At 45.3% G+C, this 17,806-nt stretch overlaps 3 protein-coding genes across 4 annotated transcripts; 1 reads left to right on the top strand and 2 right to left on the bottom strand.

The window, feature by feature from the left end:
• Positions 1 to 5,856: 5,856 nt before the first annotated feature.
• Positions 5,857 to 9,795, bottom strand: LOC136459112 (uncharacterized protein At2g39795, mitochondrial-like). Of its 2 annotated transcripts, none has more exons than XM_066459012.1 (3): positions 9,168 to 9,795; positions 6,856 to 7,023; positions 5,857 to 6,381 (listed from the first exon to the last, which is right to left on the bottom strand). In XM_066459012.1, the coding sequence occupies exons 1-3, from the start codon at positions 9,728 to 9,730 to the stop codon at positions 6,342 to 6,344; spliced, it is 771 nt and encodes a 256-aa protein (XP_066315109.1). In that variant the 5' UTR covers positions 9,731 to 9,795; the 3' UTR covers positions 5,857 to 6,341. The 2 variants fall into 2 exon arrangements, with proteins under 2 accessions (XP_066315109.1, XP_066315110.1); XM_066459013.1 differs by having other exon boundaries at positions 6,851 to 7,023.
• A 1,616-nt stretch (positions 9,796 to 11,411) lies between these two features.
• LOC136459114 (fra a 1-associated protein-like) lies at positions 11,412 to 13,129 on the top strand. Its single transcript, XM_066459014.1, has 2 exons — positions 11,412 to 11,687; positions 12,511 to 13,129. The coding sequence occupies exons 1-2, from the start codon at positions 11,482 to 11,484 to the stop codon at positions 12,866 to 12,868; spliced, it is 564 nt and encodes a 187-aa protein (XP_066315111.1). The 5' UTR covers positions 11,412 to 11,481; the 3' UTR covers positions 12,869 to 13,129.
• Positions 13,130 to 13,654: 525 nt separating this feature from the next.
• LOC136459115 (protein BUNDLE SHEATH DEFECTIVE 2, chloroplastic-like) lies at positions 13,655 to 15,539 on the bottom strand. The gene is made up of 4 exons (XM_066459015.1): positions 15,226 to 15,539; positions 15,074 to 15,110; positions 14,014 to 14,097; positions 13,655 to 13,881 (listed from the first exon to the last, which is right to left on the bottom strand). The coding sequence occupies exons 1-4, from the start codon at positions 15,502 to 15,504 to the stop codon at positions 13,829 to 13,831; spliced, it is 453 nt and encodes a 150-aa protein (XP_066315112.1). The 5' UTR covers positions 15,505 to 15,539; the 3' UTR covers positions 13,655 to 13,828.
• Between the last annotated feature and the right edge of the window lie 2,267 nt (positions 15,540 to 17,806).

Here is a 17,806-nt window from a genome sequence, read left to right on the forward strand (position 1 = left end):
GAAAGTTCCTTGGTTAGTGGAGTCGGTACGAGCTGGTCCAAGCGCGTGGCGCGAACACAGTGGACTCATCGACTCGATCGAGGATGCAGCTGTGTTGGTTGGCAGTGTGAACATTGAACACTCACGAGACGTATATTGCACTGTGGGAAGCAACCTGCGGCACTGGCTGACTGGCCACACCACCCGGGTTACTGTACTGTACTCCCAAGTCCCAACCGCGCGCGCTCTGCCTCGGTGTCCGCGGTCCGCCGATGGTGCTTCACGCGCGTGCTTCAATTCGTCGTCGTCGTCGTCAGGACAGAAGCGTCGGTCGGTGGCCGTCCGATTCTTTCCTCGGGTGGGTCGCAGCAAGTCGCCCAGCGACGGGAACGTGTGTCGTTGGGTGGACGCTCAGGCTTGTCCGCCTCGCGGAAACGAGTGGATCCTAGCAAACGCCCGGGCTCACGTTTTGGACTTTGGTTTGCCGTGCCGCGGTGCTGGCACCTAACGTTCGGAGTGACAGGCCCTAACGTGGAACAATTGACCTTTCTCTTCTTCTTCTTCTTCCTGTAAATCCAAAATTAATCGACCTTGCACGCGCGCCAAAGACGCTGCATTGTGTTGCGTTGGTGTAGCCAATCGAGTACGGACACCAATATGGATTTTTGTTTAACTGTTGTGGCCACTTAGATTTCAAGTTTATGAGCCCTGGATTATTGGTTACTTCACACGTAGCTTCGCGCGCTACAGTTTGTATTTTCATTAAAACATGGTAATCGCATTTGATAAAAAAAAATTGTTTCACAATTCCAATCGGATTATCTTCCTTCTACTTCGTCGGCGCATCATCAGCATTATTGACATAACAGCAAGATGAGCGGAGGTCAGTAGTCTAGAGAGAGGCATTTGTTCCTTCCTTGATCAGGTTTCCAAATTCCAAGCGCAGATGTCATAGTGCTACTAGAGGTAAGGTAAGGTAAGCCCAAAAGCTGGCGATGGCAATGCTCAAACTACTGGCAATGTCCACTGTTCCGGTGACGTGTTAAACTCTTTCCACGTCGCTGACTCAGCAGCCGGCGCACGTCAAACACGTCGGCATCAGGGGGGATTGGGATTGGAAGGAAGAAGCTTCTTCATTACCAAGTCCAACGCCGCGGAACTGCATGCTGCACCGGAAATATCCCGTATGATCGCCTAGTCGTAAACGATCGTAAATTTCTAGTCAAAACAATATTTTTCTCTCACACCAAACCAGCCAACAGTAATAATCTATGATCTATACGATCGTTTCAGCTCCAGCCGAACAGGCTGCTGTAAAGTGGTAGCATGGACACAGGACACTGAACTGAACACGGACGACGGGCGAGTATCAAGCAAGCTTGCATCACGATTTGAGCAAGCATGCGGAGGCGCCGCTGATTCGAGCGCCAGACCTACATTTGCTGGTTGCGCAGCTGACATCTTGACTTCTTGAGTACGGTGGCGGTGGTGCGTGCTTCGCGTCAGCGACGTCAGGAAGAAGCGTTGCCACTCCGGTCGCCAGATGGCAGCGAGCCACCACTCACCGTACCATCGGTGGAGAGGGGAAACGTGGGGGCGGCGGTAGGGGTGGCTCGAGGTCGCGCTGGACCGTGGATGTATGCGTCAAACAAACGCCGGGTTTGACGTTTTGGTTCACTGTACCATGGCGCTGACACCGACCCCGGTGAAACGTCTTTGTACACGGGGAAAAGATCAATGTTAACCTCGCATGCCAAAGACCTGTCACTGTGCGCTTACTTCTGCAAGCAACAGTGGTCCCGACTTGGAAGTGCTTCTATTTCTAAGCTAGCTAGGGCCTGATTGGTTCCTTAGGCTGAATTTTAGTCCATGTCCTATCGAATGTTTGATACATGCATGGAGTATTAAATATAGACTAAAAAATAACTAATTACATAGATTACGACTAATTTGCGAGATGAATTTTTAAGCCTAATTAGTCTATGATTTGACAATATGATGCTACAGTAAATATGTGCTGCTGCTAGGTTAATTAGGCTTAATAAGTTCTTCTCGTAAATTAGTCTCCATCTGTGTAATTAGTTTTATAATTAACTCATGTTTAGTCCTCCTAATTAACATCCGATCGTCCGATGTGACATAGACTAAAATTTAGTCCGTGGAACCAAACACCCGTAGGAGTATAATCTTAGGCACCGGGCAGCAGAGCACTTCTTTTCGTTCACCAAAATTACCGGGAAAGCATAAGGCAGCCGTACGGAGTACTACTTGTGTCGAATCAAAAGTTCGAACTGACAGTAAAACTAACCCAACCAAGAGTAATACAGTACTGATACCATGGGTTAACTAGAAAACAAGAACCATGGGCGAGCTATTAACCAGGCAGGTTCGGTTCGGCTCAACTAACCTGTGCTCCCTGTTAGGGCGACACCAGCATCACGCTAGGGACCCCAATTCCGCATGCCTGAATCAGCAGGTTGCCGGCCGGTTCACGTCAGTCAAACACGTCACGGTCGTGACTCGTGACTTGCAGTTTTGGAAATATCCCGGCGCGATGGGTGCCACCGCGTCCACGTATATCTCTTTCAGGCAGGTTCGATTCGGGGTGACGCGAGCGGCGTCCGAACGCGAGCTCCCCCGCTCGCCTGCGCCTGCGCGCCACGTTTGCTGCGAGGGAGTCAGGAGTGGAGGACACGACACGACACGAAGGCAGGTGCGCCGCCGTATCTTGGGCAAATCGTCCGTCCGCCCTCGTGCTCCGGAATTCACGGCGGGGCGGGGAGCCGAGCCGGTACGACAGATGCGGCCGGCGGCGGAGAAAACGGGTCGGCCGGGCTAGGACCTACGGGGACGAACCCACTGAAGGCTGAACTCTAGAGCATCCGGATCCCCCGTTCGATTTGGATTTGGATGGATCAACTACGGTTGATCATCAACTACTACGTGCTACAGTACCACTGCTAGATGAACTACGGCCGAGCACAAGCGCAGCAGGTAAAAAGTGAAGATTTTGATGGATCAACTACGGTTGATCATCAACTACTACGTACTACAGTACCACTGCTAGATGACTCGACGCAGGTGTTGGAATTGTTGAGATCGTGCAGTTGACTGCTGAGTGCTGACGGAAAACGCCTTGTGACTTTTATTGTGAGTCGTTAGACTGTCTTCAACAATACCACCCAAACACAAAATAGGTGCGGCACAGTGTTTTGGGTAGCCAGGAACGAGCTCCAACGGAGCACCCAAACAAAGAACGCATTTTGCATACCAGCCACATCGAAAGGCAAATAAGCGTATCGCGAGGGAGACGACGCAAATGTCCAGCGCCGTTGTGGTGGGCCCGCGGCGAGGCGCGGCCGGCTCGGTGAGGCGAGCCCGCGGCGGGGAGCCGCCGACGCTTCCAGGCGGGTCCGCGGCGGACGCGGCCGGCGCGGTCAGGCAGGGCTGCTGCGGGGAGCCGCTGGAGCAGTCGAGGTGGTCGCCGACGGAGGCGGTGGTGGTGGCCGCGGAGGCGCGCCAGCCGACGAGGAGGAGGCCGCCGTCGGGTGCGGGTGCGGGGCGGAAGGTGGAGGTGGGCACGAAGTGGGCCCCCGCTCCAGTGTCGGCGAGGAAGCCCAGCATCGGGGGCGACGATCCCCCACGCCCGTGGTGGAGGTGGAGCTCACGGTAGCAGCGGTGGAACCGCGGGCCCGTGACGATGCAGTGCCAGCGCCTGCAGACGAGCATGGCCCGGACGAGGCTCGCTGGGTCGGCAGGTGGGAAGTGCAGCAGGACCTCCTCCACCAGCTCCTCCATCAGCGCGCTCGCCGGCGGTGGCGGCTCGGCGCGGTGCTCTTCGCGGGGCTCGCCAGGGCCGACTGCTCCGTCTTCGACATGGGGCTCGCCACCACGCATGCGCCGGAGGTGTGAGGCGCCATGAACTTGGAGATGGGTGGGCGGCGGACAGACCAAGGAAGAAGAGAGCTGATTTGCGTGGCCTGTTGGAGAATCTAGATTTTAGGTAGAGAATAGGTGCTGTGTTTATGTGTCATTGTTGGAGACAGTCTTACCTGTACATGGACAAAGCGCTATACTGAAGAAATTCTGCAACGAAATTCCTTTCTCGATCTCATACTACATATTTCTCAACCCTTGTCAGTGTTGCCTTGGCTGGGGGCACGATGGCAGATAGCATGCCAATTTCTCGGTCGCATTTCATATGAGAACGTACAAAGTAAGGCATTCGAAGAACAAAGAAAAAGCATATAGGAAGAACAAAGAAAAAGCATATAGGAAGAACAAAGTAAGGCCTTTTGTGGATTGTAATCCTATAGAAAAAATTAATTTATGTACTTTGGGATAAAAGAAATCCTATGAAATTAGATTATTACTATCGAATGTATGAAACTATAGGAATTTTGGAGAGAAACTAGTGTGAGGTTCAACTTAATGGAAACTTTCCTTATGTCTCTCTTAGAATTCCTGTGTTGCATCCGAACACCGCAATAGAATTTTTTCTGTATTTTATTTAAATTCTTGTAAGATTGCTTGCAACTTTAATCTTGTGGTTTTCCTATTCATGTGTTTTGAGTCTATGTTCCAACTAGGGCCCCAAGGAATGCTCGTATCATAAATCAATTTCATTTTGCTCTTGCCCCACCCAACATAAGAAAAGTGGAAGAATTCTAGAGGATTGAAATCCTATAGGTAAATTTCTATGAACCCTTTGAGACAAATATTAGGTTCCTACAAATCATATGTAACTCCTATGAAATTACTTGTTTCATATGAATTTTAGAGAAATTTTACCAAGAGATTGAACCTCATTGAAATTTACTTTGCACTCTCATTGATTTCGTGTGTTTTTTTTTTCCTATGCCTCATCCAAACGTTTAGGCCCCCTCCTTTGGATTTGAGGACTTTTGGAGGAAGAATGGAGGATTTCATTCCCTATAGAAGTGAGCACTGTTCATACATTTAGAATGGAGAACTGAACCATAGGAAAACTGAAGGAAAAGTACCTATTCTATCCATTTCACAGAGAGATCGTAGGGAAAGAAACGTCTAGTCGGACCTCTTTTTCTCTTTCCTTTGTGTAGGATGAGGCAAATGTGCCTCATTGCTAAGGATGCAACGCTCTTAGCAGCCTACAAGTAACATTTGAGAAGATTAATACAGTATGACTAGTTAATCCATAACTATCTTTCCAATTCCTTTCCTATGCTCTATCTAAACGGTTTTGCACATGCATTCCTCTGTGTTTCTCAATCTTCTATTCCGCACATGCATTCCTAAAAAAATCCTACGTTTTTTTTTCAATTCCTATGTTTAATCATTTCTGTTTTCAAAAGAGCCCTCGATCTTGTACTTTTCCATGTACATGATTAAGGCCTCGTTCGGATGGTATGGTTCTAGAGGAATTTGAATGGTTTGGAGGAATTCTGAAGAAATTTGTGATAGAAAAACACTATTTCGAATGAAAAAAAGAAGTGGATCAAACCGGGTTTAAGGGTACGCGAACGGGGCCTAAAGATGTTACAACATTCTACCCCTACAATTTTTTTCTACTCCTATGTTCTTTACAACATTCTATCCCTACATTTTTTTTTTCTATTCCTATTTTTTTCCTACTTCTACCCTAGTGTCGCACCTTTTTTTTGAAAATTTTCCAGAAATTGTATGGTACACGCACGTGTGGGCGTTCGGTGGTCTGCGTGTTTTCAGCGCTCTTCTTTTGCGTGTGTACGGATATGCATACATGTGTGTGCATTTGGTGTGAGTGATCATCCAAGTTGTACCCGATAAAAAATAAAAAGGACGAGATCTAAACAAACGTGGTAATGCTGCATGCACAAAAACTAACACATGACTTCGCTGCCGCCCATCTTTGTATGAAGAAAAAAAGGTCTCTCAATTATACACGTGCTTCTTGCGATTCGATGTATTGCACTGGCCAAGTGTGGAGTTTGAATAATTGAGAATCTGACAACCACCTCAGCATGATAGGGTAGCAGATCACAAGAACTAATGACAACTAATGCAACCACCACAGCAACACGTTTAGCACACCACTAATTCCCCCAGCGAATAAAAACTAAAGATAAACAAAAACTCCTCGCTGGCGCAACTTTGCACATAATTCACTTTATCCTACGACTATTCTCCATCCTGGAGAAAACTGCTCCACAACCGCCTTTCAGATGATCTTCATTCTCCAGCATGGGGTCCTACACCTAAGAAAAGGGTGTACTCAGTGCAGAGAGCTCCCGCTCTGTGTGGGGTCTGGGAAAGGGTGTCAGTGGTAAGCCTTACCCTCGCCTGTGCAATGCGAGGAGACCGCGACTCGAACCCAGGACCTTCCGGTCACAGGTGGTAAGACTCTACCGCTTGCACCAGGCCCACCCTTCGGGTTCTTGACACCTGATTGGGAAAAAAAAGGCAGCAAGGTTATCAAGTTGTCCAACTAATGCACTATGATTAGTCACGGTTAGTCAATTACAATTTGAAAACATTGCAAGGCAGCAATCAGAACTGCATTTCTATCTAGCACCCATAATGTGTATAGTTCCGAACAATACTACCAAACGACCTTGATTGAACAATACTACCAAACGACCTTGATTGCAAAACATACTGTTTTGTTTTTCAGAGTAATGTGTATAGTTCCGAACAATACTACCAAACGACCTTGATTGCAAAACATACTGTTTTGTTTTTCAGAGTCTTCAGGCATACTTGGATAAGTTGATGCTAAGTAATATATGTGAATGTTGTACATCTACAGCGGGCACAATTTTAGCATGGCACTTAGTTATACATAAAACAGAGATGTTCCACATGGAAATGATATATGAACCAACATAGATAAAGAGCAAAGACAGCAATGTACCTTACTTTGGCTTTGGCTCACTGATGAGTGAACCAACACTCTTGAACCAACGTATAAGATTGCGGTGATCCTTTACATAAAGCCAAGCTTGGAGAAAACGGAAGAGCTTCTCATTTATGCCACGGGCTTCAATGTAAAGATGGAGTGCATCACGAACCTTTTCATCCAACTCTCTGTCCATTCAAAAAACATATAAATATAATCAGTAGAAAGTAGTGTGTTAACACACGTGACGTGTTCCTTAATCCTTTGTTTGTATTGTATCATCCAAATTTAACACCACCACATGAACCAAATGTAGTCAATCTAAAGTTTTTTGGACAGGGTAAAGAAGAGTTAACAGAGAGGATTACCAATATTACTTTCAGTACCTTTATGCATTGCCACAGAACATTGTATAGGACCTAAGGAGGCACATGCATTTATCTGCAGCCAACTCCTTTATGACATCAGTAGTTTCACCAACTGGCCCGTCAATTAACATTTGAGTCAACTAACCAGAGCAGTCACAACTAAAGGACCCTTGTTTGTGGTTAACTGGCAACTAAATATCCATAGCATAAATTGCTATTTTATGCACAAATATCTATTTATTTCGTTAGCTCAACATTTAAAATTTTGAAAGCTTGGGATATACCTAGGGATCTATGTTTGAATAGGAGTGCTTGGAAAGCAGCTATTGAAGTGCCTGAACCGTGACTAGGGGCTCTTGGTGGGTTTCAACTCTGGCCTACCCCAACTTGCTTGGGATTGAAAGGCTATGTTGTTGTTGTTGTTGTAGCTCAACATTTAAAATTCACCAGAAATGTTAGCAGGGCCAACCACATTGTGTGAATACTAAATAGTCACTGAAATAAAGGAATTGGACATGAAAGAATAATAAATAATCCTATTTGAAGTTCTGAGCATGCTTGTATACTGAAAGCCTTCTATATTCAGTTCAATTTGGGGCAGGTCCAATAGGTAACATACAGCCAGAATATTACCTATTGGGATACGAGTAGTTCTTAGAGGTTAGGTTGTATCCTTCTATAAGTTTCAAATATTCTATCTGAATTGCCTACTACAGTCTACAATCGATAACAACTTACAATGGGAACAATTCAGGATATGACACTCGTTCCAACTGCAACTCAGAATTTGACTCAATGTCCTATATTCACATGTAGCCCCTGAACCATAGATGGCCACATGTAACTGAGCAATAAAGTCACAAAATGCTGAGTTGTCCGTGAGATTGCCATATCCTAAGTTTTTCTCATCAACAATCAAATGTTTTAGAACTAACAATGAATCAGTGCAGAGTCAATATGGTTTTTACGATATTTTGCACATTATATAAACAAGCTGTGTGTATAAGCAATACCATTTCCCTTAAAGCATCAATAACTTCATCAAATATCTCATCAGGCATCACAGATAATGGAAGCAATCATTATTACAGACACAACACTTCCGTTCATTGTATCTAAAGCATCAATAACTTCATCAAATATCTCATCAGGCATCACAGATAATGGAAGCAATCATTATTACATAGACACAACACTTCCGTTTACTGTATCTAAATATCTGTCATCTTGTTGCTGCATTTATTTCGTTTATCGAAAGGATTTATTTTCTTTAGTTTAACTAAGCAAGTAAAAGTTATAGAAATGTTTGTGTTTGGAGTTGTTAATCCATGGTCTAGTTAGTAGTCTCTGAAAAGTGGTATTGTCAAGAAACAGAATGAATATGCCCAGACCCGCTTGCGCATGCCAATGCACCTAAAATTCTTTCACACTTAGTGGCAATACTAGAATTGTATTTACTTTTAAAAGTACCAACAAGTTTTACTTAGACCACATTTCAACAGGGGGCATGCAAACAGAATATATCAACCCACTGCATGATAGTTTTCTTCTTATCAATTCCAAACTTCCAAAAATAACATCTTATTAAAGCCACTGGCTACCTGAATTGTCTACTGGGGTATTGCATACAGTCCAACATGAGATAAAAAAAAAATCTTGAGCTCAAGCCTTCAAAGTTGAAATCAATAACTGGCGATAGCAGGAAATACTCTTATCCGAATTCTGTGTGCCACAGAACAAGCTACAACAAGTAAACAAAATTTGTCCTCAATCCACCTATTCTAACATCTAAATTTATAGTCCCACCTGTATTGCATAGTTATAATCATCTCCTAATTAATCATACTCGAGCAGTAAATCAAATTCCTCGAGCCCAGACATCTTCTTACACAAACTATTGTAAGAAACAAATACAAGACGAATGAAACATCAAAATTTCTCAAGCGTTTGGAAGAACAACTCACTGGAAAATACGCCCTCGGTACTCTCCACCGCCCTTCGAAGCCATATCCCCGTCAAACGACTCGGCGTCCTTCGACCGGAGGCAGACCGAATGGATCCCAAGGGCGTCCGGGTACAGCCCGCAAAGGAACTGCATCGACTTTCCTGTCCCGGGCTTGGAGATATCAACATGGAGGAAGATCTGGCTGATGGACGCGCTCATCCCACCGCCCTCGCCGGTACCTTCCGAGTCAGAGTCGGCGCCGGCGGGCAGGATGTTGGCGAGCCTGGCGACGGAGATGGAGATCTCCTCGCCGTCGTCGCCGTATTCGCGGCGCAGCACGGGTCCCGACGGCTGGTCCAGGGAGCCCTTGACGATGGTGAAGGGCTCGGGCGGGCTGACCTTGGGCGGCGGCGTCATCTTGCAGACCTCGAGGTAGTGCTCCTTGAGCGAGCGGAGGAGGATGGAATTCACGGCAGAGGAGGAGGCCGCCGCGGTTGCCGCGGCGGTGCGGGAGGAGGATGGCGTGGCAGAGAGCGCTCGACGGCAGAGTGCGGCCGTCGTAGGGGCGGCGCGGCGGAGCATCTTGGTCTTGGTGAGCAAACGTTGGGGGAGAAGCGAGGGTTTAGGGGTGGGCAAGAGGAATGGGGATCTCGGCGCCGCTGCAAATGACAGTGGGTCCTACAGTAACCAAATATTTTCTCTGCATTTATGGTCCTACACTCCTACGTTTGGATGGGTCATAAAAAAACATAGAAACTTGCTAGTATATTTGTACAGTTTTTCCAAAATTCCTATAAAACAAGCTGTTTCATAGGAATTATACAAGGTCTGTATGGCAAACTCTTTGGTGCCTCCGTGTTAATTGGCTTTGCTCTATGTGCCTTTGCACACTGAGGGTCTATTTGGTCCGTCTAGTAGCTACTAAATTTAGTAGCTTTTAGTCACTTTAGTAATTTTTTAACCAAATATTATGACTAAAAGTTACTAAAAGGACTTTAGTCCTCTTTAGTAACTCTGAAGTTACTAAAAGTGGAGTTACTAAAAATGACTAAACCATTTAGTAGTTACTAAAGTTTAGTAGCTCGAACCAAACACTCCCTAAGTATAAGCACAACTGCCTTCTCCATGTTGGCTATTGGTGTCATTTGGCTAGTCTTTAATCAACAGCAATTTCAAATATCTCTTTACATCTTTCTTTACTGATAGAAATAGTCATTTTTACAAAAAAAAAAACTCTCATTAAACATTTTCTTTAATTAGATCTCCAAAAATGATTGATTAGATAGTACAGTTCAAGTTTTGGGTCAACCTGCATCACTATGTAAGGACATGATAGTTTGTTTCAAACGGTTTTATAGAAAAAAATTCTATGAAGTGCACTTCTAGATATGTTTCACCTAGTTCAAGTAGTTTTTTTTTTCTTTTTTACTCTCTCTCTCTCTATATATATATATGTTCATAATGCAATCATTATATGCTCAAATAACTTTTCAGAGAGCTAAATAATTCTCAAGTAATTTAACTTGATCTCCTCCATAAATCCTAAAAGTACACTTATTTGAGGATGGAGGGAGTAATAGATACCTGAATAAATGTGCAATATGTTTATCGAGAAGTCAAACTTCTTTAATTTTAACTAGATTATGAAATTATACTCCATGATCAATGTTCTATAAGCTTGTCTTGCATACAAATTTTTAGGGTACCGACGTCCATAATAATGCTTATTACTCCCTATGTTAATTTTTTTATGTCACATTAGCTTTATCCTAAGTCAAATAATATTATCTTTGACCATATATTTAAAAATTTTCTAATACTTTTATAACATCAAAATTATGTATTATGAAAGTTATTTTTATAATTAATCTAAAAAGCATACTTTTATATTACGGATCTATATAAATTTCTATAAACTAATATTCAAAGATACAAATGTATGATTTAGGATAAAGCAAATACGATATGTAAATAAAAAGAAAAGAAATATTACATATGATAAATATTAATATTTTTATGTATATTTTAAGATATTTAACTCATAAATAAACGAGATCTATACTTTATTGTGGAACAGAGAGACCAGTGTTAAGCTATTCTTTACATCATCATCATATAACAGAAAGTGGAATCATATAAAAAAAATGGAAGCTGGTATCCTCCCCCACGGAGCGGAGACACGCGTTGGGCGGACAAATCCGGCGCCACCAAGCGCCACCGCCCCCCCCCCCCCCCCCCCCCCCCCCCCCCCCCCGCACGCCGGACTGCTCCCCAAGACAAGCCCAAATCTGCGACCATAAACAAACCGCACCGGAGCGGCCCAAACCCGGATCATGGGTTGGCGTTGGCACGACGACGACGGTGACAGCGGCCGGGGCCTCGGCGGTGTCCCCGACCTCGCCGGTGGAGGGGGCGAGGGGGCGCAGTGCGCCACGCGACGGGTCGTGCAGTCCCGCTGCCACACGGAGGAAGTCGAACCCGGCCGATTCGTCCGCAAGTGCGAGAAGACGGAGCAGCTCCTCCGCGACTGCGTCGGCAGGTATATTAGCCTGTGCCTGGTGCTTTCCCTCGATCCGTTAACAGCTGTGTGTCACACTTGTGATCTTAGGGTTGTGGTATCACTTGTCCGGCTTACAACTGGTGATGGCTATGGCTGTGGTTTAGATGCAAACTATTGGTTTTAGTCTTCACCGCTAATTTTATTCTGTTGTACTTATAATTGGCAATGTTTCTAAGTTCAGGTGTTACCGTCACTTGTAAATTGTTCTTGGGAACATGATGTGTACATTTTCATATTTACATGTCTTATAGGAAGTTGTGAACTCAGTGCATTTTACATCAGATTTAATTAGTAGAATGTTAAAGAACCGCCAACTAATCTTATCCGCCTCTGTATGCATGTGTGATATGTCGTCTAGGTAGTACTGCTATTACTCATCAAAGATATACATCTCATGGGGAAGACGTAAGTGCAGTGCTATAGAAAATCATACTGCTATTACTCATCAAAGAGGTACACTATCTCATGGGGAAGACATAAGTGCAGTGCTATTGAAAATCATGCTGCTATTACTCATCAAAGACGTACGCTATCTCATGGGGAAGACATAAGTGCAGTGCTATTGAAAATCATATAAAGTTAACATGTCTCTGTTATATTTTTTGCACCTTACTTTCATCCAGAAGAAAACAGCAATGGGATAATTCCACTTTCTTGTGTTGCCCTTTTAATCTTTTATTGACTATTTTTTCCTCTTTGTAAGTGTAGCATTACAAATTTCCTAATATCAGTTTTCCAATTTTGTTGTTGATGTGTATTATTTACAAACTTCTTAGCCCCTGAATGTTCTATCTCTGTTTAGGCCCTCTGAACTGGTGGAATCCAAAACTGAAAACACTGAGGAAGATGTCACAGAAGAAATGAAAAGTGGTTCACTTTCTCTTGGCTTTCGAAGAAACGAGCCCTTTGCATTCCCTGGACTCCGCAGTGACATGGAAGCCCTTGAGAAAGACTTCTTTGGGAGCCTAGGGAACGTCCTGGATGAAGCTGAGCGGATGACCAACAGTTTCATCAAATCTTTTGGCTTTCCACCTGCTCATGACAGCGAATCAAGTCCGTTTCGAAGACAGCCTGCAGAGAGGCATACTGAGGAAGGTACTGCAAACAAGACCAAGGAGAGTGACTACTCAGAATTCAGGAGCAAGATTTCAGATGTGTAAGCAGCTGTAGAGCTGCAGTTTGCTGGCATGTGTCTACAGAGCTGAAACCTGGGAAGTGTTGCAGTCTCAGGGTCCTTATATGTTTTCTCTTTAGAACAAACGCGTACTTGCGACTTGCAGGTGTAATCGTAATGGTAGGTGAAGAAGCAATTCACCTGTCAGGAGTGAGCACTACTATCTGGTATTTTCGGCTTTGCAAGGCCATTTTGTATAGTACTTTTTGCAGAACCAGCATTTGAAAAATGTTTGCATTCTTGCGCACAGGCTATGTTTTGACCAGAAAGTTTGTCATGAATTTTCCCACTTCACCCTGTGATGCGTTGCTGTCTTTGCTTTTCATTTCTTGCATTCAGTTGTACAGTACTTGTTTGAAAGAGAGTGCAAAAGTCATGGAGTTGATTAACAGACGCGGTGCTTCACAGGGGGCTCCGGATTGTTTACTAGCGCGGTGCAGTTCTGATCAGAAGCACGTGGCCGGCGAAATTGGCCTAGCACGCGCTCTTCTCTTTTGCTCATGCGTTACCGTACCGCCTCTGTGATCAAAATCGGCATGATCGTGCCGAGCCCGGCACGCGCCGTCTACTATGGAGCTGTGGAGCGCGTCCAAAGGCTTTCGCCGAAGATAGCAGAGCGTTCTGAGCTAGCGGCTGGTGCCTTTGCCAAAATTGAATCCAGAAGAAGTTTTCCACTGATGTGTGGCCGCTGGCGTTATGACTAATGAAGCTGCATGATACACAGACACGAAATCTTTTGTGAACAGTTTGATAACAGAGAAGAAGCACATCGTCAATGAACTGCAACTGATAATATATCAGCAGACTGTAAATCAGCTTCCCTTCAAGCTCATCTCTGCCTGGACATATATATTTGCTGGCAGGAAGAGAAGAGAGTTTATATATCTGTACAAAGTCCATCTTTCGGATGTAAAACTGCACAGAATGTCAGCTAACTGGGCTTCCGCTACAACCGCTTGGAGTATCCAGAACCAGCACACTTCTTGCAAAGTATTAGCCCTGCGTGATAAATACAGAGAGTCAGAATAGACGCTAAAAGAAAATCCACTGGATCCCTAGCTTCAGTGTCAGGTTTGGTCTATCATGTTATGAGCAGATCCAAAAGGATATGAAATAAGGGAACAGGGCAACCTGCTCCTCTGCATACGCGGCACTCAACGACTCCATTTTCCACCTTCATTTTGCCATCGTTGCAGAACACACACTTCGTGCCCCCTAGTTAGCAAGTGTCAAGGCATCATACATGTACAAAACGTTATAAGCATGTAACTAGATATTGGTGTCAATGTGCTATATTTACTTAAGAGTAACATCTTTATGTGTTTCTCTCTCAAAAGGTCTATATTTGTATGTCTTTCCTGCCCATCAGTTGAAATGCATTTCCCTCTGTATTAAACAAAAGTGTTGCATGTTTTTCTCCCCAAACAGTTCACTGAGGAGCAGTGAGGCACACAGCATGGAGGTAAAGTGGTGATGTAGTAAACATGCACGGGCATGCCTATAAAGATAGGGTAATGTTTCTCTCCGCTGATAGAAAAGCTCACCCACTCTCACAATGATTTAGCATCAAGCCAAATTAACTATTTTCTTGGGCCATTTTACCATCCATAAATATTTCAATCTATATAAAAGAATTAGATGTACCTATTGATAATTTCCATCAATTTGTAGGGGGCATTGAAACTACTAAGAAAACAAGTGAAGCGCTGACCCCAAGGGAACTATATAATCATCTAGACATATTGTGTTAGCAGAGTAGCAGACTAACAGTTGAGGGTTGTTAGCCTTGCTAACGAGATCGCTTGCCACTCGCAAACGATTGGATGTAGCAGGCCTAACAACCGGTTGTACCAAAATTCCTGCCGTCTTAATGAAATACGGGTTCAATCCCGTTCGCGAAAAAAGAGAGTAGCAGACTAAACAGAATAACTCACAAATTGGGGGTGATTCAAAAGTGGATGTGCCTTCTGCCTATACAAATAAGTATGTGCGTGTGGCAAACAGCTAGATAATGATGACCCGCCCCCCGCCCCCATTAGCATCAGACAAGACAAGTACGATTTGCTATAGTTTCAGGCTTTGGAACAACCATACAGCAGTGCATATCAGAAGGCTAATTTCTAGAGTTATCATCCATTCAGTTCACCCGGCCAGAGAAAGAAGAATGCAATGGAGGAGAGACTGCAAATACCATTCCCAGCGCACCTGTCGCACGGCACCGGGTCGCCCTGAAAGAGCACAGCAAAGAACATCACAAAACCTTAACAGAGACCAACAGGCAACAGCCTGCCATTCATGCATTCAACAAGAAAAGAAAATAGCTAGAAAGCCAGCGGTGGAGACCTTGAGGCCGAGGACGAGAGAGAGGGAGACCGCGGATACGACGGCGGCCGCTATGATGATCGTCTGTGTGTCGATGGGCCTGAGCAGGTCGCCGCCGTAGTCGTAAGAGGCCGCCGCAAGGGCCCGCGGCGGCTGAGAGGCGACTGGGGACGCGAGCGGGGCTGTGGATGCGCCTCCGTAGTGCCGACTTGAGGGGAAGGATGGTGCAGCGGGGGAGGCGGCTGTGCGACGCAAGGAAGCGGAGCGGCAGGAAGAGGCGGGGCAGAGAAGGGAAGCCATGGGATGGGAGGAGAGCTGGCAGCGATAGGAGGGCGTTGTTCGGATAATTTCTTTCCCTTTCTAAGCCCTCGCTTTCTCTATCATTTCAGTTATAAGGCTATCCGCACTCGTCCAACTCTATTTTCATCTTAAAAAAGAATATTCTATTCTAGTCATTGAGATTCTCTACTCTATACCTATTTCTTTCATACCCGTGTTATCTCTATCTCATACTCTATACCTACTATTCCATATTTTATTCTCCTTCTTCCCTTTCCTCTCTCTCACCAACTCTCTCTCTCGCTCGCTACAGTGTTTAGCGTTGCCCCGTGCGCTATCTCTGGCGGTGTCCTGTGCGCACGGTACGCTCCCGTGTCCTTTCCAGGCGCGCGGTGCGGGCTCACGCTACGCTACCGGCCGCTGCAGGCCTGTTTCCAGGTGCGCGGTGCGGATAGCCTAACACTAGCAAATATAGCGTTGCGACGGGACGTAACATTAGTTGCGTAATCATCGTGCCTTTTGAATTTATCTTGGTATTGAACTCCACCAGTCGGTTCGTTTCGTCGAAAATTTATTTACTGCAGGTTAATTTGATGTGAGAAAAATACTATTTTAATTTATAATTCACGATCGTATATGAGCAAACGAACAGGCTCTATGTGAGACACATACTGCACTAACTTATATATGGGTATGTACATGAGAGGTTGTGGACCATAGAAATGCTCTACAATTAGAGAGTGTTTGGTTTCATGGACTAAATTTTAGTCCATGTCACATGGGACGTTCAGATACTAATTAGGAGGACTAAATATGAGTTAATTATAAAACTAATTACACAGATGTAGACTAATTTACGAGGCAAATTTATTAAGCCTAATTAACTCATCATTAGCACACATTGACTGTAGCACCACATTATCAAATTATGGACTAATTAGGCTTAAAAAATTCGTCTCGTAAATTAGTCGTAATCTATGTAATTAGTTATTTTTTAGTCTATATTTAATACTCTATACATGTGTCTAAATATTCGATGAGACACGGACTGAAATTCAGTCTACGAAACCTCGTTTTTAAAACTGTAAGTCATCCGAGCTTTTTCGCCCAGCCGCCTGGCCGGTCCGTGACTCGTCGGTGCCCTTGTTGCGCCGTGGCCTTGCGCCGCCTGCGCACCGGCGGCCTCAAATTTTTTTATGTTTGATTTGATTTATTGTCTGATATATTGTCAATTTGGACTGTGTGTGTTGTATTCTTGATCGCAAGAGAGATTTGAGGTGATATAAAGTTAATACTCTATCAGTGACGTTCGAGTTCGAATCTTATTATAGTCATGATTACTTTTTGGTACTTTTTACATGGCTTTCCCTTCACGGTACCGTCAATCCGGTCGAGTGGTTTGAGCAGTTATAAGAGGGCCATGCCAAAAGAATGGGTAGAAATTTTGGCTCTTTAAGAGGTAATAATATATCGATATAGATATAGATTATTTTAAATATTTATTTTTCTTTAATATAATTTGGTAGCACAAGAAGTAGCACAAATGAATATTTTTTATGAACAAAATAGAAGACATAAATCTTGTGCTACCCGGCTGGTCAACTTTGGGCATTTGTCCTAGCCACGTATCTTGTCAGATTTCTTCAATACGATGAACAGCAGCAATACGTCCAGGACTAAAGATTTCCAAACGGGCCGGTTGAAACGGGCTGGCACGAGCCCGACACGAAAAAGCCTGGCCCTAGCCCGCCCCAGCCGTGCCCGTGCCTGGCCCGGTCCGGTGCCGTGCCCGTGCCTGGGCCGAGGAGTCGGCCCGTAGTGCCGGCCCGGGCACGGCCCGTTCCATCGGGCGGCACAGCTTAGGCACGGCTGCGGTATATAAGCCACCCGCTGCGGCCGCCCCCCACCATCCAAACCCTAGCTCATTTCGCCTGCTCTCGTCTCCTCGCGCCGCTCTCGTCTCGCTCGTCGCTCTCGCCCGCTATCATCTCGTCTCCCTCGCGCTGCTCTCGTCTCGCTCCTCGCTCAAGCACGGCTGCCGGCTGCGGTATATAAGCCACCTGCCGCGGCCGCCCCCCCCACCATCCAAACCCTAGCTCATTTCGCCTGCTCTCGTCTCCCTCGCGCCGCTCTCGTCTCGCTCCTCGCTCTCGCCCGTTCGCCTGATCGTCGCCTCGTTCCCCTGCTCCGCCGTGTCCATGGCGTTCTCCGGCGGGTAAGGAGTCAGATCCGGTGGGTTCCATCCTCAATCTCCCTGCTTTCCCTCTCTGCCCTCAATCTCCCTCTTCTCTCTCAGATCTAGTGGTTCTTGTCTTCAATCTCC

Source organism: Miscanthus floridulus, chromosome 6 (assembly GCF_019320115.1).
Source record: "Miscanthus floridulus cultivar M001 chromosome 6, ASM1932011v1, whole genome shotgun sequence".
Classification (NCBI taxonomy): Eukaryota; Viridiplantae; Streptophyta; class Magnoliopsida; order Poales; family Poaceae; genus Miscanthus; species Miscanthus floridulus.